Source organism: Chenopodium album, chromosome 16, assembly GCF_948465745.1.
Source record: "Chenopodium album chromosome 16, dcCheAlbu1.1, whole genome shotgun sequence".
In the NCBI taxonomy this organism is placed as follows: domain Eukaryota; kingdom Viridiplantae; phylum Streptophyta; class Magnoliopsida; order Caryophyllales; family Amaranthaceae; genus Chenopodium; species Chenopodium album.
The window spans coordinates 9,421,115-9,448,171 of record NC_137849.1 but is presented as its reverse complement, the minus strand read 5'-3'; the positions used below and the strand labels follow the sequence as shown (position 1 = coordinate 9,448,171).

General features: G+C 34.6%; 1 protein-coding gene and 1 non-coding gene across 2 annotated transcripts; one reads left to right on the top strand and one right to left on the bottom strand.

Moving 5' to 3' along the window:
* Positions 1-1,024: 1,024 nt before the first annotated feature.
* On the bottom strand, positions 1,025-24,674 carry LOC145584860 (hyperosmolality-gated Ca2+ permeable channel 2.3-like). Its single transcript, XM_081641646.1, has 11 exons — positions 24,635-24,674; positions 20,781-21,202; positions 20,531-20,683; positions 20,255-20,318; positions 19,803-20,012; positions 10,909-11,079; positions 8,920-9,218; positions 7,203-7,479; positions 5,562-5,837; positions 3,116-3,349; positions 1,025-1,328 (listed from the first exon to the last, which is right to left on the bottom strand). The coding sequence occupies exons 2-11, from the start codon at positions 21,059-21,061 to the stop codon at positions 1,167-1,169; spliced, it is 2,127 nt and encodes a 708-aa protein (XP_081497772.1). The 5' UTR covers positions 21,062-21,202; positions 24,635-24,674; the 3' UTR covers positions 1,025-1,166.
* A 120-nt stretch (positions 24,675-24,794) lies between these two features.
* On the top strand, positions 24,795-24,867 carry TRNAA-UGC (transfer RNA alanine (anticodon UGC)). Its single transcript has one exon. It is a non-coding gene; the product is annotated as a tRNA-Ala (tRNA).
* The last annotated feature ends 2,190 nt before the right edge of the window (positions 24,868-27,057 follow it).

Here is a 27,057-nt window from a genome sequence, read left to right as displayed (position 1 = left end):
CAGTCACCACACTTCATAGTGGTTCCTTAACTATTTTTTCCTGTTCTGCTGTTGCTTAATCTTGTCCTTTGCTTTCTTGTTGTTTCCTCCTTCTCTCATAAACCCAAATTACTGGTGGTGTGGATGACCTAACTTGATTCATTGCAGAAACCCTAGAGGGAACCAAAAGGCCCTCCCAAGGAGAAAACCTAGAAGGAACGATGAAACTAAAGTAAATTTATTCTTTCTAATTATTTAATTACAAGTATTCAAAGTAATAACCCGGTACATCGTCCGTGTCACACACTAGTTTCACATAAAAAAAAAAGGTGAGTATAGAGAACTCATCATCAAATTGTTACACAAAATGAAAGTCATCAATGGTATAATGTATAAGCATATTTATTTATTTATTTTTAATAAAAATGCTTATGGACAACTTTAACTAACATGAAAAATAAATAAAGGTTTAATATACTCCATATATACGAAGTATAACTGTATTATAATCATATTCATATTTCTATCCACGTCTGGACCAACTGAATAGGATCTAGCTAAAAATTTATGCAACGACAAAATAGTCTAAATACTTTACAGTGTGTTTGGATAGATGATTCAGAAAGGAAAATAAGGGGAGGGAGGGAAAGGGTGGGAAGGGAGGGGAGGGAAGAAGGATGAGTTTTCCTTCCAAATCTCTCCATTGTTGGAGAGATCAATTTATTACAATTTAATCCCTCAATTTCTCTCCCCTCCAATTCCTTCCCTCCCTCATTTGTTTTCCAAATGAAAGCTTATCTACCCCTCCAATTTTCTTCCTTTCTTTCCCCTACATTTCCTTTAATCCAAACAAAGTGTTAGTTAAACTTCCTCAAAAAGATAAAATAAAATTAGTTAAACAATGTTAAGTTAGTAGCAAAGACAAAATAAGAGGACAATGTCTAATAAAAACAGAGAATTTTTTTACTAAATTGCTAAGCTAATCCCACAAATTAAAACATGGAAAATTCAATCAACCCAAAGTATTAAGTCTGCACCACCAAAAACAAACCGTTTACAAAAGAATTGCAGATCACCGGAAAATCTTTACAAACTACGAAATCGTACTATCTCCAGATATAACTCAAACAAGTATCCCTCATCTCTGCAATCTCTCCACATACTCCTCATGGAGAAATTATGGTACTTCATATATCAGTAGATTGAAGAAGAGGAGTGGTTTGACTATCAGTGTTCCGGGAATATTGACTTGGCTTTAGAGCTGGATCTTGATACGCAACGATTAACTTATCGAGAAATTCTGTCATTCTGGGATCATTCTGTTCTTCCCTATCTTTTTTAATCAAACACTGCAACAATAACAGTTATACAATATTAGTGCAGGAAACATGCTATTGGGATAGGGCAACTCTTTAGGCATTACGAAACAAAAATGATACCAGTAAAAACAACAATAAAGCCTTAGTCCCAAAAATGATTGAGAGAGTCCATCAACATAAATTGTCATACGGAAGTGTCCGCAAAAAATGGAACAAAAGAAAGGGATAAAGTGAACGAGAAAAACAAGATAAACCACAGCATGAAAAAAAAAAAAAAAAAACAGGGCAGTGTAAAGTGAAAACCCAAAAAGAGGATATAAAAACTAAAATTTGAGAAACTTTATGAAAGAGTAAGTGGAGATAAAAGAGAAAAGTTTGAGAGAACTTATAATACATTCATACCTCAATTTAAAGAAAAAAAAAAGTGTAAAAAATATAGTTAACTAAAGTTAACCTGTGATTTACTAGAAGGTAAAAGAAAAAAGAAAAAAGAAAAAAAAAAAAAAATGCACATGTGAAATGGATGACAAGGTTTTAACGATCTAAACTCGCAATGAGGACGTTTTTAGTTAGCCTATATGGCTTCCAGTGAGGATGTATTTATTTTAAGTCAGTTGTAGAGCTTTCGAATGGATCACTCTGAAGTACCATGAAATAATCTCTGACATCGAAAAGGGAGTACTTTAAGGTTATTGCTACAAGAAATTTGGGTGCAGCAAAGGTCTGAAAGAGGTTGATCACGTAAACTGGTGTAATTTAACTTGACAGAGAGCAACACTATCATGTGATCTTTCCAGCTGCCGTTCCCTTGAATTGGTAATGACGAATGGAAAAACAATGACAGGATGAGAAAACTCTCATTGTCATTAAACTAGGAATTTGGTTTAAAAACAATGTTGTGTTGTGGAAATGCCAAGAGAACTTATTATGTAAGACAAGTGAAGAGAAAATGAGGATAATGAACAGAAAAAAGATGGCTCTACATATTCCCATAGAGTTACTTCTAATGAGAAAATTATGAACTGGAATAAAATGTAGACAGTGACTGAAGAAAGATCGTGCTTGTTCCAAAACTACTAACATCAAATCAGAAGCAGGCGAACAACAATTAGAAAATTTAGGGGTAGCAATCTAGAAAATCACAGTACCTTCTAGTACTTTCATTTATACATAGCTTCATTTCATTCACTAACCAAACACAAACAAGAACATAGCCAGGATTTGTATTAAGAATGGGTAACCGAGTTTGACGAATTATAGTTGACAGTTTGTCACTTTTGACTAGACAGAAGTCCTCCCCAAATGTGCAAACAAATCAAATCTACACAAACAAGATAAAGCCTCTACATAGAATTCTCATCTAGACATAACTCACACCCTAGGTCCCCAACTTAGTAGTATTTCCGCTTTTTACCTAAACACAAGAAATGATTATCTCCCCATTTTTTGTTATATTAACATATCTTCATTTATGATTACACTGAAAAAATCAAATTAATATTTTCTTTTCTTCTATGAACTGTAGCGCATCTCATTTACCAAAATAGAAAAGCTATTTTTTTTTTTTATATATATATATCCTCTTAGTGGAGTCATTATTAAGAATACCACCACTTACTAATGGCTAAATAAAGAAAAACGAAACAAGTAACTGAATGACTTGTATGTGTAGAGTTGGTGTCAATTCATATTATTCAGTTACAATGGTTTTGTAGAACATACCCGTTAAAGGTTGTTTTTGAATGAAAACGTATAACGGTAAATAAATTATTAAGCTAAATAGCAAAAATAAGAAAAGGATAGAGAGAGAAAAATACCTCAGCAGCATACGCCTGGAATATAGGAAGGAAGCGTTTGCGGCAATACTCATTAAATAATAGTGTGAGTATAGGTAAAGGGATGATTAAGCTAGATGCCAGAGGGAGATCCTTCAGCCCAAATATTCCTATAGCAATAACGTGCATGAGGACCAAGGAAAATATTGTTGAATTATGAACTATAGGCCAGAATTTACCATTAGTTTCATGTTTCGGTGCATAGACATTCAGAAGCTGCAATAATGAGCAAAATACATCAGAAAGCTACAATCCACAAAGGCCTATAAATAAGTTATTCTAATTAGAAACCCAACGTATTCAAACCATTGAGTGAAGGAAAAACTCCCTAATTCACCCTCTGGACTAAAGTCTTAGCAATTACAATTTAGAAAAGAAAATAAGAATTTGACATGTAATCGACAACCTCCATTATTGATTATTGACCTGACCTGGAGGCACACTATGAAGCACCAGCAACATAATTGAAATTGAAGACAATCAATTAAAGCCTGAATCCCATAAGTGGGGTCGGCTACAAGAACCAAAAGTGCTTATTCTGTATATAAGACAATCAAGGAAGAATAAATCTTGGATAGCAAACCTAATAAAACCAATCAAGAATTTTGGAGCCAAGAGTTTTAAATTACTCCAAGTATAGTTCAAAATAAAATTTCAAATGGACGTCCCTTAGAGTACAAGAAATTGTGAACTTTAACCAACTCTTTTGGAATAATGGGAAGAATGGACTCCATGAATGATGCCATAAAAGCAAGGAAATATCCATTCAGTTCTCACAAGTATTATTATTCTAGTTCGAGATTCAGAAGAAGACTACCCTTGAGTAATCTTGTACTACTAAATGCAGCCCAATTACGTTGTATTTGTTCATATATTACCCACTTCCTTTTTTCCCCCTTCATTCCTACTTACCTCTCCAACTCTAATCAATTTTGAGCATAGCTAAAATTATAAATATCAACCAAATAACAAGGCAGTCATTTCAACTCATAAAGATGCAATATCAAATGCAAAAATCTCATAATTTTTGTTATAGGAAAAATTCACACCAAACCAACTACACATATGCATCAACAGCCTAGTGTTACAAAGTTGCCAAACCTAATTTGTGCATGATGCAAGAAAGAGTTTTGTCAACTGGGTTGAAGTAAAATGGTCTACTTTGGGACATAAACAATAATATTGACAAAATGCCAAATAAAAAAGCCAAGGCATCGACAACTCGACAAGCACCTCCAAACTTTATCAATAGATAACCTCTCTCACAATCACATTTTTTCCTATCCCTTACATTATCCATAAAATAAGACAATAATTAGCACCAGATTCAAAGCTGAATACCAAGATCATCAACTAAAATCACCTATTTCCTTCCCATTGCGAATTTTTAGGCAAATGGTTTTTCTTTCCTTCCTTTGTTTGCTCTTTTTTTTTTTTTTTCTTTTTCCCTTCATGACAAGTAATTCTTGAATATCATTTTGATGTAATGGCAACCTATGTGCACCTACAACTTAGAATGGGTGAAAACCAGGCTTTGAAAGAAAGAGAGTTGATGATAAATGTGAGATAATGAAGAAATGTAATGAAGGGTGGTAACATTTATGGATTTGAGGTTATGTTTATCATTCCCCCCCAAACTTCCCCAACCTATCAATTTGGTGCAATTATATCTTTGTTTTGCTGGGCAGCCTATGAGGATTACAAGGCTGAGGGAGATCAGTTGATCTACTAGTTTGGCTCTTATTTTTGATTTGTTTCACTTGTCTCCTGGGGGTGTATTTGAACTTGTAGTTGTTATTTTTATGAACAATCTATCTCTGTAGTTGAACTATTTGTAATTTAATTGCATGTTTTCCTTCGTCTTTCTTTTGCCAAGTGTTTGTTTTCCCTTCATGAATTTCTGAGCTTTGGGGCTACCGAGCTAAAAGCCCCAAAAATGATAGCTAGCTGGGGGCTGAGGAAAGCCCCAAAATGACACCGGGTGAGACATGTTATTTCAGCCATTAGGATAAGCCGAGGGGCTACACGAGCCCCATGTTATTGATACATGAGAGATGCGCTCTACCAGCTAGGGGGACAGGCCGAGTGACTTGACGAGCCCTTTTGTCATAAATGTATGAGGGCTAGGCTATCCTATCTTTTTGGATAGGCCGAGGGGCTAATCGAGCCCAAAGTTAAAGATGTGCGTGAGAGCTAGGATATCCCATTTTGTGGTTTAAGCTGAGGGCTAAACGTGCCCCAAACTAAAGATGTATGAGAGTTGGGCTATCCCAATTTTTAGGATAGGCTCGAGCCCCAACTTAAAGATGTATGAAAATTGGTCTATCCGGGATAGACTGAGGGCTTTTCACATCAGCTGCTTCTCATGTATGTTATACCAAGAGCAAAAAAATTACAAATAGTTTAAAAGTACAGAAAAGAAGATTACCTGATTTCGGTAGATGAGATATCCCATACAAAAGTAAACTAGAAGAAACGGCAAAATCAGCGGGGCAAGAATGAAATATGTTATTCCAAGAAGCACAAAAAAAAGTATCCTGGGAATTTCACTCTCATAGGGAACTGATGAGAGTATTAAATCATTAGCCTCTTCTTTAGCAAAAATTCTTCTCAGAAAATTCCAGATGAGAGTGACTAGCTGAAACAGCTCCGATGATAAACTAGTCCACCCACTCGTCACAACATAGGAAATGAAGAATGAAGCCTGCAGTAGAAGTTGGCAACTAACATAATTACTTGCCCAGCTTTTTGCAATTTTAGGTGAGTATATTATTAGAAACTACTATTTATCCAAAATGTAGAATAAAATAATACTCCTGCGTAAAAGGAAACAATCAAAACAGACGCAATTCTAATAATTATCAACTACACGAGATAGCAGATTGTCCAAGAATATGGCATCTATATCTTGCAAGGTAAAAGCTGAATATCAGGTCTATTTGCAAACAGCTCAAACCTTCTGTACAAATAACAATGGGTGATTCAAGGTCAAAAAGGGAAACTATTTTTACCAACCAGATCTAGAGCTGACGAGACTCCAGATGGTTTGTTTTGTAAAAATTCTTTCAAAAGTCTGAAATGAATGGGCCAAAATAGGCCCATTCCAGTTCTGATCAGTCCATATATTTGGTGAGCATGAACTAGATATTGCACCTAAATCGGTGCAAGTATTTAATACACTCCACAGATGACCAAAACCAGTCTGATTCCAGGACTGGCCAAGAACCAAGATATGGCTGCCTACATTATCAAGAAGCTAGTCAGAGAGACATTCATCCCACTTAGCTAACCCCGTTATTTTGGGACAGAGGCTTTGGTATTGTTGTTGTCGTATTCAAGAATCTTAAAGACTATCAAATGTACCCCAGATCTTATATGATAGAGCCCGCCCAGATCAAGAGTGGTCTCTTAAAGAAAGAAAAGAGCGCGAGTCTTCAATGAATGAGATGATCATATACGCAATTCGTCTTTCTCTTTCCCCGTGAACCTTTGTTTCCATTGCCTCCTATCTGTCAGTCTTCTTGTCCTTCATCTTCCAGTGAGACTACACCTTTGTTTAACTAATGCATTGTTCAATAATTTTCACATCCACATCACATACGTTTAAAATTTTATCCGCTTTAGTGTGATCTATCACATGATTAATTCTTTTTTTTTTTCTTTTTTTTTTGAAAGCTCACATGGTTAATTCATAGGCAAACATATTTAGCAATTACTTAGTAAAAACTTATTAATAGTCAATGAAGGCCAAAGCTCACTCAGTTACACGTATACTAATGATTGGGATACAGAGTCTCCATACAAGTCTAAGAAGAAAACTGAATTTTCGAGCCAGAACACTGTGAATGACACTAGGTACTCGAGAACAATACAGCACTAACACTAAAAATATTTCAAGAGAATAATTTATTCATGTTTATAGGAGAGAGAGTGTATTTATATAGAGAAACCCACATATATGTCAAACTTTCTGATCCTCCCTTCCTCTCCATATTAACAGGAAAGAATAGACTGCTATAGCAGATATACTAAACTAAAACAGCACAAATTTAGCAAAGGAGATATTTACCTGAGCAGGAACACCTCGAGCAAGTAATTCAGGAACTTTTTTGGGTTCAAACAATACATTAACTTGAGTTAAAGCTGTTCCTGATAACACATTTGCAAAGAATATGTTCCATATCGTAAACCAGAGCACCTTACTACAAGCACTTTTTTGTATCGCACTCATGGAAATGTAGCCTTGTATAGAGGACAGCATCTTCATAATGGGTGGAATAAATGATAGAAACAACTGAAGAATGAGACTTGGAAGATATCCAGTTATCACTTGACTGACAAAAGCTCTGTAATACAAAGCCACAATAAACAAGTAAATAAGTGATCAAACATAATATACTGCTTCTGAAGAAAAGATGAACAGCATTCTAAAAGAGCAAATTAGAAGTCTAAACCTTGTAGTTTATAATAAAAACAACCACCCTGATATATGGTGAATTCTCAAGAAAATTCTCTAAAAAAATTATAATAATTATAAATTAAAATAAATGTAAATATTAAATAAATTAAATATAACTTAATGGGGATTAAAGTATTCCAAAGTCCATAGGTAATTTACAAAACATATGATATAATATTTCATCTGTTTACACCTATAACTTAAATGGATTGACTATATATTTTCACTTAAGTTTTTAATTACAATACTTATGGTAGAATTGTAAGACAAGGGTATGTGAACAACAGTCAGACTAGTCATCAGCAAAACGGAAGCTAATACATTGTGCTACCGCAATCAATTGGTCCCTATTAAAACATCTAGCATACATTCTCACACTCTTTTTTACATGATCCAGTTACTCAAGCACGAGTCCCTGTTGGCATACCAGACTACCAGTGCCTAAATCAAGTTTGAAACTTATATCAAGCAGTGAGAGACTTCCATTTATTCAAACATACTACTCCGGCATATAAAAGGATGATCAAGGGAACTGTAAATCTCAAAAGCAGCAAGGGGAAGCATGATAATTGTTTGGAAGGTTCAAAACCAATTATAATCTACAGATACTGTAACTGAACAAGTGTATAACTCCTAATATGTGTTGTGGCTCTGCTACAGTGATGCAGGAAACCATTTTTTCTTGCATTAGGTGGCAATTAAGTGTCCTTGGAACAAAATTTTAAGATCATAAGCATCCTTTACTGGATTTCTTTGATATCTATCATGGCATATCTGCACGTTACTTGAGTAAGATCCAAAAAATTTTACTCAGGAGATCAACATACCCAACTAAAAAACTTTGGGTTTTGTGGACAAACCAAAGGAAAGAATTTTAAATCAGCAGATATATATGGTGTAACTTCTTGTGAGACAGAGTTGTCTTTGCTTCTATTCTGATGCTATCCAATAAGGTTTTCACAACAAATTATATCTTCATGCTATCGAGCATGGTTGATTTGTGATTTTCATGTATTGATATCTTTAAGAAGAAACTTTATCCAGATATATGAATTACTTAACATTTTCGATACTACCTCCAATTCCATTCCACTAACAAGATCAGATGCCTCCATTCATTTCAAGTCTAGAAGTATATTTAACACATTGGTACAGAGGGTAAAGTATTTTGTCATCAAACGGTCTTCTTATAATAATAGGGCTTCATAGAATACGAACAACCCCAAGCCCCACTCCCATTAATCTCATTTCTATAAATTATGGGAATCTGTTTCCATGGGAAGACTTCTTTGTTGAAGTGTATCTAATAGTAAAGCTAACCACTCACATTGTTAAGATGCTTTTAAGGAAAGGAAGATAGCTCTCCAGTTGCTCCAGATGAGTAAGACCTTGCACGATCACGACAAAAAAGAGGAACAGAATTGTAAGAACAGACGAAGCAACATACACCACCAACTTGCAAATCCATATCCGGAAGTATGAGGCAGAAAAGAAAGGCCAGTAAACATCATCAGGTTCAGGAGCTTGTTCAGTGACCCACTCTATGGGATTGACCCCTTGTTGAATGTGTATTGCTATTGCAGCACCATATCGTGACTTAAAAGAAACAAAAGCAGCTGGAACTTCCTAAAAATCACAACTTAAGAGCAGGAGCTATCAGATATCAATTATTTATATAAGATAATGCTAATAATAGTACAACCAAATTAAGTCACAGCAATTGACTTGATGGTAGAATGAACTCAGAAACATATCTTGAATATATTATCAATTGTGTTTTGTTAATCCAGGAGCAAAGGGTCTCTGGAGCAGACGTACAAGGTTGTGCTTCATGCAGTACACAGTTTCAATAATGTGACTTACAAAAATACAGGAGGGGGAGATGATTTGGGAAATTTTGAGACAGAGGAAAAAAAAAAAAAAAACAACAACAACAACAAACCAGTTAAGTGTAATTAGATAATTTCTATCCATTAAAAACTCCAAGCTCACCCAGTCATAGACCTTCTCAGAACCTCTAACCTAAAAAATAACCCCTTCAAGACTTTCAGTGAGCCTCACCTACTTCATTTTCTACAAAAATCGTATCAAAAGTTTTCTACACAAAAGCACATCGAGATTGTGAAACTGTGAATGAAAGTACCTCCGCAAATAAGGTAAGTCAACTAATGACAATTTTGTATGAGCTAGTAAGTAAATCGATTTGCCAATAATCCATAACCTTATCAAAACATTCCATTTTAGGAGCAAAGACAATGAAATTTGAAATCATGCATTTCCCAAGAATCTCAAAAAAAAATCTTTCTAAAGTCCAACAAATCAGACCTAAATCCTCATCACTTGTAAAAAAAAATGACATCTGGAAGTGGTGCCTTCCCAATCCATTGAGAGAATTGCTTTTGTCGCCTCCTCCTCAAATCGTTCTAAGCAACCTGTCACATGTGGAAATTTTGGGTCCCATTCAAGACCTTCAAGCGTAGACTAGTGAGCCCAATCTTTAGTGAACATGCTTTTATAAAATTGTGAGACCTCCTTAGAGTCCTAACTAATAGCATCAACAACCCCAATTTCACTCCCTATCTCATCACTAAAGTTACCTCTTTTCCTTCCATTTACTAATTTATAAAATAGTATAAAGCAACCATTTTCTCTCTTGCTCACTTCACTTTCATAAGGTTTTGTTGTTGTTATTGTTGTTGCTCACTTCACTTTCATCTCTTCATCACAAAATTTTCAATCAATGGAAAAATCTGTTTCTGAAGGTCCTCCATCATTTGCCTTAAATATCAGAACACTTCATTATTCAACCCTTTCTACTTCTCCTTAAGGTAATTTAGCTTTCTCATAAAGCAATAGCCTGTACAACTGGGGGAAAAAAACCTGAACGTTCAGTCTAGCCTCTAACCTCAGGAACAAAAAAAGAATATTGCTCCTAGAATTTAGAGACCGTAACACATGAACATAAAAAAGGATTGCAAATCACCAAACAAAGTAATATTAAAGAGTCACTATTTAAGGTGTTTGTCCCCTCTTTGTAGGCATTACTGGACTCTGTCAAAAATTAAGTCTCAAAATCACTTTAGCATGCAAAAATCTATTGTCTAGATTCCTTATATCAACATTTTAACAATTACATTACGTCTACATGTTTGTGGGTTTTCCCAAAAATAACCATGCAATAAAGGACAGAAAATAATTATGAGATTTTGTGGTGCAGTGCACAAAATATTTACTCCAGCAAATTTCCACACAAATGAGACAATTGAACATAATTATGTTGATCATTACTAAATACAAGCAGAACACAGGCACACACCTTTTCATGTAATGATGATTGCTCCATCCTCATATTGTCCTCCGTAACCTCTAACTTTTTCTCCAATGTACGTAAATGACGATCTTTGTTGTGAAACAGCCCTAAACTTTGACAAGAACGTTCTTCAGACTTTAGCTGGTCAACTGCTCCGTAAAGTTTTTCTGCATTGTCCTAGAAAAAATTATGCAGATTTTAAAGCTTCAGAAACAAGAAATCGTCTAACAAAATGATAAAAATTTATAAATCTTTTAGAATTGATCTTTATTTATCAGCAGGGAAAAGCTAGCACAAAATACACAATTACTGTTCAAAAAACTAGTTGTTTGGATGTCAAACACAAAATTCTTAAGTTTCCTCACTTTCTTTTTGTATCAGCTAGACAAACATATAAAAATATATGATTCCTTTTAAAGCCTACTTTATAAAAAATGAAATAAAAAAACCCAACCAAAAACTGTGATATCTTGCTTTACTTCTTACTTTCCAAATCTATCCTTCCCTATTTTATAAAATTTCCTAAATTTGACTTTTGTATTCTCCTTTTAGGGGTTTCACTTTACAGTTTACACTACCCTTGTTTTCTTGATTCCTAAGTTTTCTCCTGTTTTCTTACACTTTCACTTTCTCACTTTTATTATTTAGTTTCCTTGACTTATTTTGTTACCTTTTGTGTTTCACTTTTCAAGAGTGATTCCTTAGGACATGTTACCCTACCCAAATCACATTGGGGCTAAGGCTTTATTGTTGCTATTGTTGTCGTCTCACAGAAACTAGTTTATATTAGCACAGAATTTTAAAAATATATATAGAATGTAAAAAAATGTAAGAGGTCTAACAACAAACTTACAGGGAGAACCGAAAATGTAAGAGGTCTAACAACAAACTTACAGGAGAACCGTAAGAAGAAGTATTGTGGAGAGGAGAGGACCAAGAGAGAGAGAGAATTATTGGTTTTTTCTGGAAAATGAAAGTGATAAGGTATGACACTTTGACAACATCTAGAAGCTCCCTCATGTCGGCATCCTATACCCCCCATGTCGACAACACCAAAATTCAACATTGTCATTTACTCCTTGCATTAACTAGCTTCTTGCATTAACTTAGTTAGTTGTAATATGGACTAAATCAAGGCTATTAAAAGCCATGAATGTAACCGTGAAACACAAGCATTTTGAATATGAAAATGTAATTAACACTTTGAGTGTTTTAGGATAGTATTATCTCCCTATCCCCTTGGTGGTGATATTGTATCCAAGGTTCTCTCAATTGTTCCTAGTGGTATTTCTGTATCTAAAAATAAATAGAGTTGTATTGTTGGAATAGCCGACCGACGTGGTGTCTGGCTAATTCTATCCGACCCCTAGTACGGTGTCAAATTGGTACCAGAGCTAAGGTTTCGCTTACATTTCGGCCAACCTCTATTGAGGTTGCCGTGTTACCAAAACACGCCACTTCAATACCCATTGTCGTAGCTTTAATGTAATCACCCACAAGATTGAACTACCCAACCGTCCACCGTAAACTACCCCTCCATTCCTCTGACCATAAACCAACCCAGCGTCGTCTTCACCCCTGCGTCACTGTAATTTTCAAAAAAAAAAAAAAAAAGACTTACCCAGCCATGAGTTCCACCATATCACCACCATTGATTAATTATGCAACTGAATCCGTATCCTTGGTATGTTATGTTCACTTTTTCTTTTAACTTGCTAAAATTATTTGCTCTTTTCCTTAGTTTACACGACTCTGTATACAGTGCTTTAAGTATAATATGTGTTTGTGTGACAGTGTGTGCAGTAGGAGTTTAATGAATTCATTTGACTTTTATTATTTCCACTTTTCATAACTTAAAGTCTACTACTTCATATATTAGCTAGTCTAATAGTTGTTCACATTAGACATTCTAGTAGGTTTTTTTTAGACTCATTTTTTATCTTGTTTTATTTCTTGTACGTGTAATACATGTACTTAGTGCTTTAAAAAAAAAAAGTAGGGAACCAAAGGGAAAAATAATAATGTTCCATTTTAAGCTTAAAAAGATGTCACTGAGAACACGTAGAGGAAAAATCACCTACCATGTCTGGTGTACGACACAATTATAGCGGACATGTAAAGAAGAATCCAAAGACTTCAACGTCTTGCATGTTATGAAGATGGTGCTAATCCATCCCATGGATCACATGAAGAACAATCAGATGGTGTAGATGAAGATTTTAATCCATTTCACCAGCCCATCAATCTTCGAGTAAAAAAAAATCTCGTTCCCGACGACGAACACATCGTCTGTGACACCAAGAAAAAAAATTTGGAATCAAAGTTGAAGCTCCAGATTTTGAAGGTGTTCATGCCGATGAGTTCGTTGAATGGCTCCACATCGTGGAACATGTCTTATATTTTAAAGACATCCCAAAAGAACGAAAGGTCAAGTTAGTCGCCATCAAATTCAAAAAACATGTATCCATTTGGTGGGAGAATTTAAGGCGACAATATGAACGAGAAGGTCGCAGCAAGATTTGCACATGGTATAAAATGAAACGCAAACTCAACCGTAAATATTTTCACAGTCATTATCGCCAAGATATGTTTTTAATGTTTCAGGACCTGGAACACGAAACAAACCTGCGGCCGAATATGTTGTTGAATTTGAAGATTTAACAATAAAGTGTGACAATGTTGACTAGAAGAGCAGACTATTGCAAGATTTTTAACCGGCTTGGATCCATAAGTCTTTAAAGTCGTACAACTCTAGCAATATTGGTCGTTTAACGACGTCACTAAGCTTGCTTTGAAAGTTGAAAGCCAGCAAACAAAGGAGAAAACTGGATTTAAGTTTGTCGCTAAGGAGGCTTCTTAGCGTGGAAATACTTCAACAAAGTTTTCACCGAAGGTTAACTTTAGCACATTAGCAAACAAGGATGAGAATCCAGTCGCAAACCGCAAAGGCAAGGTAACAATAATTCCACTTCAAGATGTTTTAACTGTCAAGGATTTGGACATATTGCTTTTGAATGTCCAAATTCTAGAATGATATTTCTTGTCAAAGAGGAATTGTTAGAAGAAGAACAGGTTGAAGATAACCTTGAGGATGACAACGATCAAGAGGTCTTGCACGCTGACGAAGGCAAATCATTGGTTGTTTGTCGTATCCTTAATGTCGCCCTACTCAAAGAAGATGAGTGGTTACGCAACATCTTCCATACTCGATGTACATCTCATGGAAAAATATGTGATGTCATCATCAATAATGGTAGTTGTGATTGTTGCCACCATGGTCGAAAAATTAAAGCTGCCTATGAAGGATCACCCTTATCCTTACATGCTCACACAATTAAAGAAGGGGAATGATGTCAGGGTCTCTAAAAACTGCCTCGATGATTTCTCCATCGGGAAGAAGTATCAAGATAAGGTATGGTGTGATGTCATCCCTATGGATGCTTGTCACCTACTTTTGGGTCGCCCGTGGCATTATAATCGTCGTGCAATTGTAACACCATGGAGAAGTTCATTGAATTCAGGAAGCAGAGGTTGGATCTCGTCCAGTATACCTTGATCTTCTTTATTTTCCTCGAGCATGACTAGAACACAAGCAATTGTGGATTCTTCCAAGGCCATTGTAAACATTAATTCTGACACAACTAAGCTCTTCTCTTGGCTTGGTCTTGTTAACAAATCCTATTAGTGGTGCTAAAATAATTGTAACACCATCATTGTCAGCGAATTGCATGACGATCATACTGCCACCGGCGACCCAAAAGTAGGTAACAAGCATCCATAGGGATGACATCACACCATACCTTATCTTGATACTTCTTCCCGATAAAGAAATCAACGAGACATCTTTTAGAGACCTTGACATCATTCCCCTTCCTTAACCATGTGAGCTTGTAAGGATAAGGGTGATCCTCTGTAGGCAGCTTTAATTTTTAACCATGGTGGCAGCAATCACATTCTCACAAACTATCACTATCGATAATGAAATCCCATACTTTCTCATGAAATGTACATCGAGTGTGGAAAATGTTGCGTAACCACTCATCTTCTTTGACTAACGGCATTGAGGATACAACGAACAACTAATGATTTGCCTTCGTCTGTGTGTAAGACCCTGATTGTTGTCGTTTTTTAGGGTTATCTTTAACTAGTTCTTCTCCCAACAATTCCTCTTTGACAAAAGATATCATTCGAGAATTTGGACATGTCCAAATCCTTGACATTTAAAACATCTTCTTGAAGTGGAATTATTGTTATCTTGCCTTTGCAGTTTGCTTATTGCGATTGGATTCTAAACTTTCTTTGCTGACCTTTGATGGAAACTTCGTTGAAGCATTTCCACGATAAGAAGCCTCCTTAGTGACAAACTTAAATCCAATTTCTCCTTTGCTTGCTCGATTTCAACTTCCAAAGTAAGCTTAGTGACGTCATTAAACAACTAATAGTGCTGGAGTTGTACGACTTTATAGACATTTGGATCCAAGCCACTTAAGAATCTTGCAATAGTCTGCTCTTCCACTTCAGCATTGTCACACTTCATTGATAAATCTTCAAATTAAGCTACATATTCGGCCACAGATTTGTTTCCGTGTCCTACGTGATGAAACTTTAGAAACATATCTTGGCGATAATGACAGTACAAATATTTACGCTTGAGTTCGCCTTACATTTTATCTCATGTGCAAATCTTGTTGCGACCTTCTCGTTCATGTTGTCACCTTAAATTCTCCCACCAAATTGATTCATGGTTTTTGAATTTGATGGTGACTAACTTGATCTTCCGTTCTTCCAGGATGTCTTTAAAATCAAAGGCACATTCCATGGTGTGGATCCATTCAATGAACTCCTCGGTAGAACACCTCCTTCAAAATCAGGATTTTTAACTTTGATTCCAAATTCTATTTCTTGGAGTCGTGGATGATTTGTTCGTCGTCGGGAACGAGATGTTTCTCCACTTGAAGATTGACCCTTAGATTGGTGAAATGAATTGAAATCTTCATCTACATCCATCTAATTGTTCTTCATCTGAATCGATGGGAAGGATTAACACCATCTTCATAACATGCAAGAACGTTGAAGTCTTTGGATTTCTTTTTGCATGTCCGCTATTACTGTGTCGTACACCAAACGTGGTTGGTGATTTCCTCCTCTACGTGTTCTCAGCGGCATCTTTTTAAGCTGAAAATGGAACCTTTTATTTTTCTTTGGTTCTTCACATTTTTTTAAATAAAAAATAAATAAATAAAAATAAAAAATAAAATAAAATAAAAAAAACCCCTGCTAGAATGTCTAATGTGAACTACTAGTAGACTAGCTAATATATGTAGTAGATTTTAAGCTATGAAAAGTGGAGAGAATAAAAGTTAAATGGACTCATTAAACTCCTACTGCACACACTGTCTCACACCTTAACCTTTTTTTTAATTTTCATTTTTCTTAAATAATTCAATAACACAATTATACTTATAGCAGTGTAACCTAAAGTATTTAGTTATAAAAAAATCACTCATAAAGAAGTGAAAACTGGAGAAAAGAGCAAATAACTTTAGCAAGTTAAGAGAGAAAAAGTGAAAACAAAGCATACCAAGGATAAGGAATCAGTTACATTTTGATCAAAGAATTGATCAATGGTGGTGATATGGTGGAGCTCACGACTACATAAGTCTTTTTTTTTTCTTTTGAAAATTACGATAATGCAAGGGTGAAAACGACGGTGGGTTGGTTTATGGTGGTTGGCGATTCAGGAATGAAGGGGTAATTTACAGTGGAAGGTTGGGTGGTTTAATCTTGTGGGTATTTACATTAAAGCTACGCCAATGGGTATTAAAGTGGCGTCGATTTCGGCAACACGGAAGCTTCAATGGAGGTTGGCCGAAATGTAAGTGAAACCTTGGCTCTGGTACCAATTTGACACCGTACTAGGGGTCGGATAGAATTAACCAAAGACACCACGTTGGTCGGCTATTCCAACGATACAGCTCTATTTATTTTAGATACAGAAATACCACTTGGAACAATTGAGAGAACCTTGGATACAATATCACCGCCAAGAGGATAAGGAGATAGTACTATCCTAAAACACTCAAAGTGTTAATTTCATATTCAAAATGCTTGAGTTTCACGGTTATATTCATGGCTTTTTATAGCCTTGATTTAGTCACTATTACAACTAACTAAGTTAATGCAAGGAGTAAATGACAATGTTGAATTTTGGTGTAGCCAACATGGGGGATATCGGATGCCGACATGAGGGAGCTTCTACATGGTGTCAAACCTTGTCAAACTTTAGCTACATGGTGTCAAACCTTGAGTCTTTGCTCTTCCCCATTCTCATAATATGGGGACAAATCACTAAACCAGCCGAACTAAATCAGCCCAAAGTTAGATTAAACCCTAGCTTTATAAACCTACTTTTCTCCATTTCCTCACTCAGTCACATACTCACAAAACGGATACCCAAATTTCCTCCATCTCCATCTCTCTTTCACATTCTTTTTTTTTTCTTAAATCTGAAAAATAGAAATTGATACAAATTATTATTTTATTTGCATTTTACTAATTGTTGTGGTACATGTTGTTTTCTTTTCAAATTCATGCCTAAATTGGATTTCCATCATTTTTATAACCTGTTTTTGTTATCTTCCCCAATTCATCCAATTGACTCATGAAATGTTGATTAATTTCCGGTTGAATTTGGTGAAACACGTTATTACCATCCAAATTTATCGCCGCCCGTCAATTTGTTTCAAACTTCACTCCTCGCCGCTGATTTAACACAAGGATTTTTTTTTTTTTTTGAAACTGCAATAATGTGCAATAGTGAGTGAAGCCTGAGGAGACAAATCTGAGTAAAGTTTAAAAATCATCATCTTAATTTCTTATATAAAAAATATAAGTAAATAAAATCAGGACAAATCAGGTTGCAATCGGGTTGACCAGAACCCGAAAAGATCAGGTTCAAGAATTCTGACCCGAAAAGGTCAACCCGAACCTGAAAGTGACACCGACCCGGCCCAATTGCCACCCCTACATGTGTGGCCAATAGAAATTTTTTTAATAATGCCGAATGTCTTATCACAACCAAAATGGCCAACAAGACCACCAGCATGACACTCATGTAGTACCATCTTGCATAGTGAACATCTTGGCAAGCACAATTGATTACACTTGAATAAGTAGCCATCTTGTCGATGAAACTAGCGGTGAGGGCCTTCTGAACAATTCTTCCATATGTCTCCAAAGTCTTCATCATCTTCATATAAATCTTTGAGGACCTCAAATCAATAACCTTGACTTGAAGAATAGAAAGCAATGAGTGCCTTCTACTTAAGGCATCAATAACCTTGTTTTGTGTCCCAGATTTGTGCTTGAGGACGAAGTGCCTTTTACTCGCTCCATCTTGCATGACGACGGTGGAGTTTTTATTGGATGTGAAGACGCTCAAGTGACTCATGATCTGACTCATGATCTCATGATCTGACTCATGATCTGAGTAAAGCACAAACTCTTTAGTCAAAAGATAGTGACTCCAATGATCTAAGGCTCGTACAATTGCATAGAAATCCTCTTTTATGTTAAGTACATGCGCCTTGACTCATTGAGTTTCTCACCAACTCCCGAAGCATCATAATCTACCTCAAAGAGTTTATCTTGGCAAGGCTAGAATTGGTGCATGAGTGATCATGATCTTCAATGGCAGCTTAGGATCACTCAAACTTCTCTTTCTTCAATATTTCAGTGAGAGGGGCGGCAAAAGTGTTAATAAAACTCAAGGCGCAAGGTTGAATGACTGTGAAACTCAAGCATTTTGAATATGAAAATATAATTAGTATTTTAGGTAGAGTACTATCTCCTCAACCCCTTGGTGGTGATACTGTATCCAAGGTTCTCTCAATTGTTCCTAGTGGTGTTTCTATATCTAGGAATAAGTAGAACTGTATCGTCGGAGCAGCCGACCGACGTGGTGTCTTTAGCTAATTCTATCTAACCCCCACGGTGTCAGAAAATGAGAATTGTGGTTGGAGGATCCCAAAATACTTAACTAATAGCAACTAAGAACTTCTTTGTGTGACTATAAAAAGTAAAAGATTAAAGTCATAAAACTAGTAGGATGTAGCAATTCTAGCAAACATGGAAGATAAAGATAGCTTTGGCTATGATTAATAAACAAACTTATTATCCACTTCACCATTTATTTTGCGAGCTATGAAAATGAATATTGGGAGCAGATTTTTCTTTCATACCATTAGGAAGCCCATCAACTTTCTTAAATGGTAACTATGCTAATAGAACTTTCCAGCACATGGACTAACTAGCCATATGTACTACCTCCATTTCATATTATTTGCAATGATTAGACATTTTCTACTCACACTTTATGTCAAATCGTTGCAAATAATATGAAACGGAGGTAGTATGACATTTGTAACCAAATTGTGTGTTACTATGGTATGGTTATATGCCAAAAACATCAAGTTAAACTTTCAGAATGAGTAGAGATTTGATAGAGACAAAAGAGTTTTAAACCGAGGTAACTAAAACCTTTTATGGAATACATAAGAGAAGCAAACACAAGCAGCTTTGGAATGGGGTGTGAAATACACAAAAGATTTGCACAATCTAAGTATGACTTATTGGAATGGAAGTAATTAGCTAGCTAGTGACTAATCAATGCAAAAACAAACCATCACATACAACTTTGATCTACAAATCATGTCCAATCATGTAGTACATACCAATATGCTAAAAATAAGCAAACAACAAAGAAGAGGTTGTTGCAATAATAAGTCCGAATTTCAGAATATACGAAAGATGAGACTAGAAAAAAAATCCACAAAATTGGTTGCATCTATACTTAGATCTATGTTATGCTAAGAATCTATAACATCTAAATTTATACTTACCATAAGTTGTTGAAGTTTGCTAGTCCGACGAACAACTGTATGAGAAAGATATGTCAAAGGATGATACTCTCTAAAAAACTGTTCTATGCTTTCACTTAAACTGCTCCCAGCCTGGACAGGAATACCACGAACTAAAATGGTGAAGTGGTGAAACTGAGGTTGGGATGCATAAAAATAAGCAATCCGCTTCAGAGCAATGACCTTATTTTCCTGCATTGAAATACCAGTTAAGGAATATTACAAGAATGTACACTCTCCTCAGACACTCCCTTTAATATAGAGACTCATTGAATAACATATCATTAACACACAAGACAAAAGAATCTTGCAAAACCATAATTTTTCTGAAGAAAGAGTAATAGCAAGTGTATGAACAATTTTGAAGCAGTAAACCACATAAACCTTAAGTGACAAGTTTATAATAACCCTTAGGTGGTTTTAGCCCTACTTACATTATAAAGAAGATAGCACACAGCCCCAGTAAAAACATATGCTGCACAAAAGTGAATCCATAACCTTCACAGGAGAAAAGATGCACAAAATCAGCAGACTTGAAGAAAAAACTGCTTCATAGGTTACAATAATGGACCATAGAAAATAGGAGTTCTTACAAGAACTCTCTGCAAAATTGTTCTATGCTTACACTTAAAACTATTAAATTTTTAATATCAATTTTACCACATGGAAGATGCTGCAATTGCACATCTCATGAAAAAAAGAATATTCACCTGTTTGAGCCATTATTGACATTAGAAATGCTGAAAGAATCCAAAGACTTGTTGGGAAGATCAGAAATATCAATAACCAGCTGATTTCCCAAAAAGTTGATGGGAAGAAGAATGAAAACACCGATGATAGCAGCAATGGAAAATACCTTTAAACTGCAAAAAATAAAATAAAAAATAAGTTAACTTAAAATAGGAAAATAATTTTTCTACTAACAAAAGAGACTTGTAGATTTTCCACGTTCCAGACTACCTGAAGGTAAAGAGTCGCATAAATACAACACCATCCAGACCTGATTTCTCCAACAAGTCCTCTTCTGATTGTTGCCATGCCCTTTTTACCCAACCAGCTGAAGGCAAAAGCCTCTCTAAGTTGAAATCAGTATTTTGTTTAAGCTTTCTTTCAGCAACTAGACGTGGTGCATAAACTCTGAGGTTACTCGGCTGCTTCCTTAAAATAGAGTACAAAGTGAAAAACAGAAAACAAAGGCCAAGATTTATTCCAACAGACGTCAAAAGTGCTGAGAGGATCATTCCTTTCAGATAATATCAGAAACACATCCAGCAGCAAACTGCAGACCTCCTTGTAATCCCAACGTTTACGTTACCCCACAAGTAGTATAGAGACTAGTGAGTGACCACAAGAAATCTGTAATATTCCAAACAGCAAATCCTCTGAAATAGAAGAGAAAAATTGTAAGCCAGGTGGATATAACAGTTGATCACTTGTAATTCATACATCATGTGGAGACATGTCATTAAAACTACACTATTCTAGTAAGTTTTGGCAAAATTAATACATACAAAAGATAAATGCATAAGACATTATTGCCTTGCACAAACTAACTCCATGATCACTATATTATCATTCTCAGAAGAAGATTTTTCACAAAAGCACCCAAATCTTCTTTACATTTTGCACTGGTATATTGGGATATGTAACAGCACAATGACCCAAAAGTTTAGTCTTTCCAAAAAGAAAGTATTATTTATTAGTCCAACACATGAAGAGCATTGACAATGATGGCTTACGTAAAAGAACAATAAACTAACACCATTTGCAAACTGAAATCTACATATCAGCCTCCTAGCAGTGCTAAAACCCCCTCTGTTTAGGGTAAAAATACCCTTGACATGTGGACCAATGCCACTGTGACACGTGTCCCTAATCTCAACGCTCAATGAGTCAATTAGAGCATGACAAATGTCACTCAATGATAAAAGGGGAAAAATGGGCTTCAAGCCCATAACCCTAGAAACCGTAACACGATGGGAAGCCTATCTACTTAGGGGTTAAATAAACTAATAGGCACATGTCCCAATGCACCATAAATACTAATCATTTACATTAGTTGAGATACAACCAATATTCTCAAAGTGCAATGACTCCCAAAAATACTCTCCCTTCTCTCTACTTTCTCTCTCTAAAATACCTTTTTCCGGTCACTAACTTGATCGTCGGAGGCAAACCTTCTGCAAACCGGAGATTCGTTGCTTTGCAGGTGACCAAGCCGTTCGAGTGTTGCATTGCGGAACTGTCTCCCGCGGGAAGCACACACCCCCCCCCCTCTCGAGTACGTACAAAAAACCCCAAAACGCCGTCCAATGCCATAAGCATAATAATTTTTACAAAAAGAAATCTGTCCTAAGGCTAGAATATACTAGTGGACTTTACTAAACTCTCATAGTTAGCATTTAAAAGTCTCGTCATGAAAACTGAAACAAATAAAATACCTACTAGCTTCACCAATAGAGTTGAAACATGAAAGTAAGTCATCACTACCATGGTCTTGTACCAAATGTCATTAGCCACCACACAAACATTGGAAAAATGTTATGGCATTGCAACTAAAACTCCAAATAAGGTCATGAAAGGGAGAGTTTGATTAATTCATGAAATAATATTTAAAATTGTATCAAGGATTCAAGGCTTACATATAGTTTACTTCCAAAAAGAAAAAAAAATCAAATAATTACTTCTGCAAAAGATGTGGAACCAATAGAAGATTTCTTCCTTGAAGCCCGTCGATAATTCCTAAGAAGAATTAGTAGTTACTCGGTATTCAAGTAACTCAAAGCTATCTCATCAATGTGGATGTTATTTTGAGGTATGTATCTTGTATTATATTTTCTTAAATTCAAAAATATAATGTACTTAGGGCCTGTTCTGATTAGAATTGCACTGAATTGTTTATAAGAGAAGGAAATTAGGAACTGAACTAATTAGAGCGGAGCTGAACTGAAATTAAGCCGAACAAAACAGACCCTTAATATGTCTTTTTTTCTTCATATTACAAAGTATTATTATTTGAACAGGTTTATATGTTTACTTCAACTTAATATTATAGGCAAAAATGGGACTTTAAGAGACAGTATTATATGACACACTCATCTCGGTTGATACGACAAATCAAAAAACTTATAAGCATGTATTCCAGAAAAACAAACACTAAATCTTTTGTAGAAAGGCAGCTTCGAACCACCTAAACTCCTTTAATAGCAATGCCTTAAAATAGAGATTGTTTGTTAGGTATCTTACCTGAAATTTATATTGCACTAAAGACTATCTAATCACCTTAATAATATCCCATATGACCCACTCATTCAATCACCTATATACTGACCAAAAAATTATCCAATGCGATTAAATTCAAGGGATGTAATCTGCAACTCCCTTTCCAAGCAACATGGAAGCATAATTTGTAAAACAATGACCGCATCTTTTATCCAGAGATATAAAATCCCTTTCTTTGTTGTATAAAGATAATTGTTAAATAGATAAAGAAGGTAATAAAGTTAGTTTGGATTAAGAGTAGGGAATTATATAACTAAAAATTACCAAAAGCCATTTGGACTTTTGGAGATTTATAGTGAGTTTTTTCAAATTCCCATTACCCTGAGAGAGACACGTGACCTCCATGAGAAATTCTATACAACAAAGGTAAAAATTCTAATAAAGATTGTACTTAATGTAGCATACTCAAGGCAACTTGTGTATTTAAGTGTGTGTTAAAACTATATACAGCTTCGAACCAATGAAGAAATGAACATTTAAATGAAAATATTGAATCGCGTGGACAAACTTGGAGGAAAATTAAATAAATAAATAAAAACTTTGAGCCGAATAATCATCAATCCAAAATCTAAATGGCAAAATTTAGATACCACTGGATCAGGATCAAACCAAACACTCTCTAATAGGAGCACACCGAAATGCAGCAATAAAATTACCAGCATCAACAACACCCTTCCTGACAAAATCCTGACTCAAATCAACAACCTAGAATCTTTATTAAGAAGAAATTTTGCACCAAATAGGCAAATACCCTCTCTCCTTAACAATCTTCACAAGAACCAAATCTTCGTCACCACTTAGGCAGCTTAGCTAAAAGACCTCATTTTCAATTTAACTTATAATTCAATTTACTCGGTCACAACAACATCAATAGAATAAATGACTTAAGAACACTAGAGAAACACGGCCTGCGGTGCGATAAACATTAAAGAATGAAACAAATTCATAAGGTCCATTTCAATTTACAGCATAGCAATCATGTTCATAAGGGATTTGCCAAATAAATAAATAAATTCATTTTTCTTAGCTTTTATTTTGTTCTTCTCTCTTACATAACACTTTCCTCAATCCACCCATATTCTGCTTCAAGTTGACAAAGATACAAAGTAATTACGAAACCCATCATTCAATAACACCCTAATTGTAAGCCAAAACAGTTCCGTTCTTCCTACAATCAAATCCCGTCTACTGCCCTTCATGGCTTCCTATGCACCAAAATAATGATTACTACGTCTTTATCCTCTCATACATTTACCATTACACCCCTTTAATTTCCCTTACTAAATTCCTCAAATTTGTGAAATTATCGTCAAAGCTCATACATCTATTAATTTATGCAATTAAAAACTTTAAAATAATCAACATCTGTGATGTGATGATCATTCGTTACTGTGTTTCAACATAAAAATCAAACAAAAAGTACATAAAAAAGGGTAAATAATTATACGAACTAAACAGAAAAATTAATACAACAAAAAAAATTATAAGAAGAAATTAAAAGAAAAAAAAAAAAATCAGATGAAGAAACTAACCAGCAAACGGTGTTGGCGCAGAAGTAGGAGCTTACGTCTGTGAAAGGAAAGTAAAATCAATAGTGTAACAAATTGAAATTGAATCGGCTTTTGTAATAAGGTGTAATAATCATATTTTTACTCAATAAAATTTAAATAAAGAGTTAAAATTAACAATTTAGGGGATGTAGCTCAAATGGTAGAGCGCTCGCTTTGCATGCGAGAGGCACGGGGTTCGATCCCCCGCATCTCCATTTTTTTTTATGTTGTACTTCGTATTACAAATGAGTCATATCTAATAAAAGGTTTTATTAATTTATTTAATTAGTATATTTACCATTTGATAAACAAAATTAGATTCCAGTGTAAGTTTGCAATTCGGCATATTCCATAGAGAGTACTTAAACGAGAAAATACAAGTTAATCGATCTCTTTAATAAACAAGTTTTGTAATCATTAACTTTTCAATAGATACAAACCGCATAGCTGCTGGTTTTATTTACGAATCATGTGATTGTTCAACCTTGAAAAGAACAAGAAGTAATTTTATAGCTTTGGTACTTGTTAAGTATCCATAATTATCTTTTCATTTGGAATCTTGACAATCTATACTACTATATAAAGAGAAAGGGTCTTTTGGGTGATAAATTTGTCTTTCCCCAAAATGCCCTTCTCAATTTACAAAATTACTTATTCATTAATTAATATTTTTTTATAAAAAATGAAAAAAATTCATTCATAACTGCTAAAAAAAAAAAATATTATCTATTCTTTCAAATAAAAAAACAAAACTAAAAACTAAGGGTCCGTTTGGCATCATTGTGGTTTTCTGTTTTTTGGTTTTTTGTTTTTTAAAAGTACATTATATATGTCACATAATGGATCAAAAAATATTTAGACTTATTAAAATCATGATAATTTTGAAAACTGACAACAAAAAAGTGGAAACACCTTTTTCTTGTTTCCTGTTTTTTGTTTTTAGTTTTCAAAAAAACAGGAAACTAAAAACCAAAAATGATGCCAAACAAGCCCTAAGGACTTGTTTGGCATCATTTTTGGTTTTCAGTTTCCTATTTTTTTTAAAACTAAAAACCAAAAACAGGAAACAAGAAAAAGGTGTTTTCACTTTTCTGTTGTCAGTTTTCAAAATTATCATGATTTTAATAAGTCTAAATAATTTTTGATTCATTATGTGACATATATAATATACTTTTAAAAAACAAAAAACCAAAAAACAGAAAACCGCAGTGATGCCAAACGAACCCTAACTACCCACAAACCAGAATTATTATCACTAAAAACAAACCAAAATGATCTACTTTTCATAAATAAATAAATAAAATGTAACTAACCACAAACCACATTTACTTTTTTTTTATTATAAAAAACCACATTAAACTCTGTTGAAAGATAACTATATCATGATTTTATTAAAAAAAAAAAAAGGAAAATTAATACCAATATAATTCCATCAAAAAAATCTACCTTACAAAGAAAAAAAAACCTTAAAATTTATTTTAAAAAAATAAAAGGAAAAATTATACATCTATCTAATCTATATACGTACTATTACCGTAGATGTTTACTCTATAGTTTTCAATCTTTTATATAAAAACTCAACGTTCAACAATATTTTTTAAGGTTAATTGAGGTACACAAAGTGGAGTAGATGTCCTATTGACAAATTTTTTTTCGTTCTTAAATTTAAAGTTTATGTAAGTATTGATTTTCGAAAAAAATCCACAATAACAATATTATGAGTAAATTAATAAATTTCCTATAGTGTACACGCGTAGCATGTGTCTTGTAGCTTGTATTTATAATATGAGAGAGCATCATTTAAATAACACTATCGTCTCAACGAGTAGTCATTAATATTCAATTATTAATTAAAAATATTTATGGTCAAAATATTATGTTGGCAAATGGCAAATATGTACGGTCAAAATGAGAAGATCATTGTGAAACGAAGGGAGTATTTTGTGTAAGATTACGAAAATTTGTTACAAGTCAATAAAAAGCAGCCTAAAAATTGTTATGATACACATATATATTCATTATATTGATGAAGCACTTGACTTTATATTATGAATTTATGATTGTTAAATGTCATCAACTTTTTTTTTTTACAAAGGATAGATACAAACAAATTACATGTTAATACTAAAGTAAATAAAATAAACTGCCGCTTCTCCAGCTATTTGATGAGATCGATGAACGCGCTGACGATCCGCCTTGTGTATACTACAATACTGAAAGGTTGAGCCAAGTTGTTTAATCTTATGAATGAGCCAAAGATAAGAAACATTACCATGCCCATCCCCCCAAAGAAGGGTAACAAGATTATATGAATCTGTAAAAATCGTAAGGTAATGAAACCCTCAATCAAAAGCCCATTGTAACCTATACTGCATGACAATGCCTCCGCATATAAAGATGAAGTA

What these genes read in the sequence shown, in the direction of transcription:
- LOC145584860 (XM_081641646.1), bottom strand. Translation starts at nt 21,061, where the DNA reads ATGATCCTCTCAGCACTTTTGACGTCTGTTGGAATAAATCTTGGCCTT. An exon ending in GCAAACTTCAACAACTTATG is followed by an intron (nt 11,080 to 19,802) that starts GTAAGTATAAAT and finishes AATTTTTTCTAG; the next exon opens with GACAATGCAGAAAAACTTTA. An exon ending in TCCAGGCGTATGCTGCTGAG is followed by an intron (nt 1,329 to 3,115) that starts GTATTTTTCTCT and finishes TTATTGTTGCAG; the next exon opens with TGTTTGATTAAAAAAGATAG.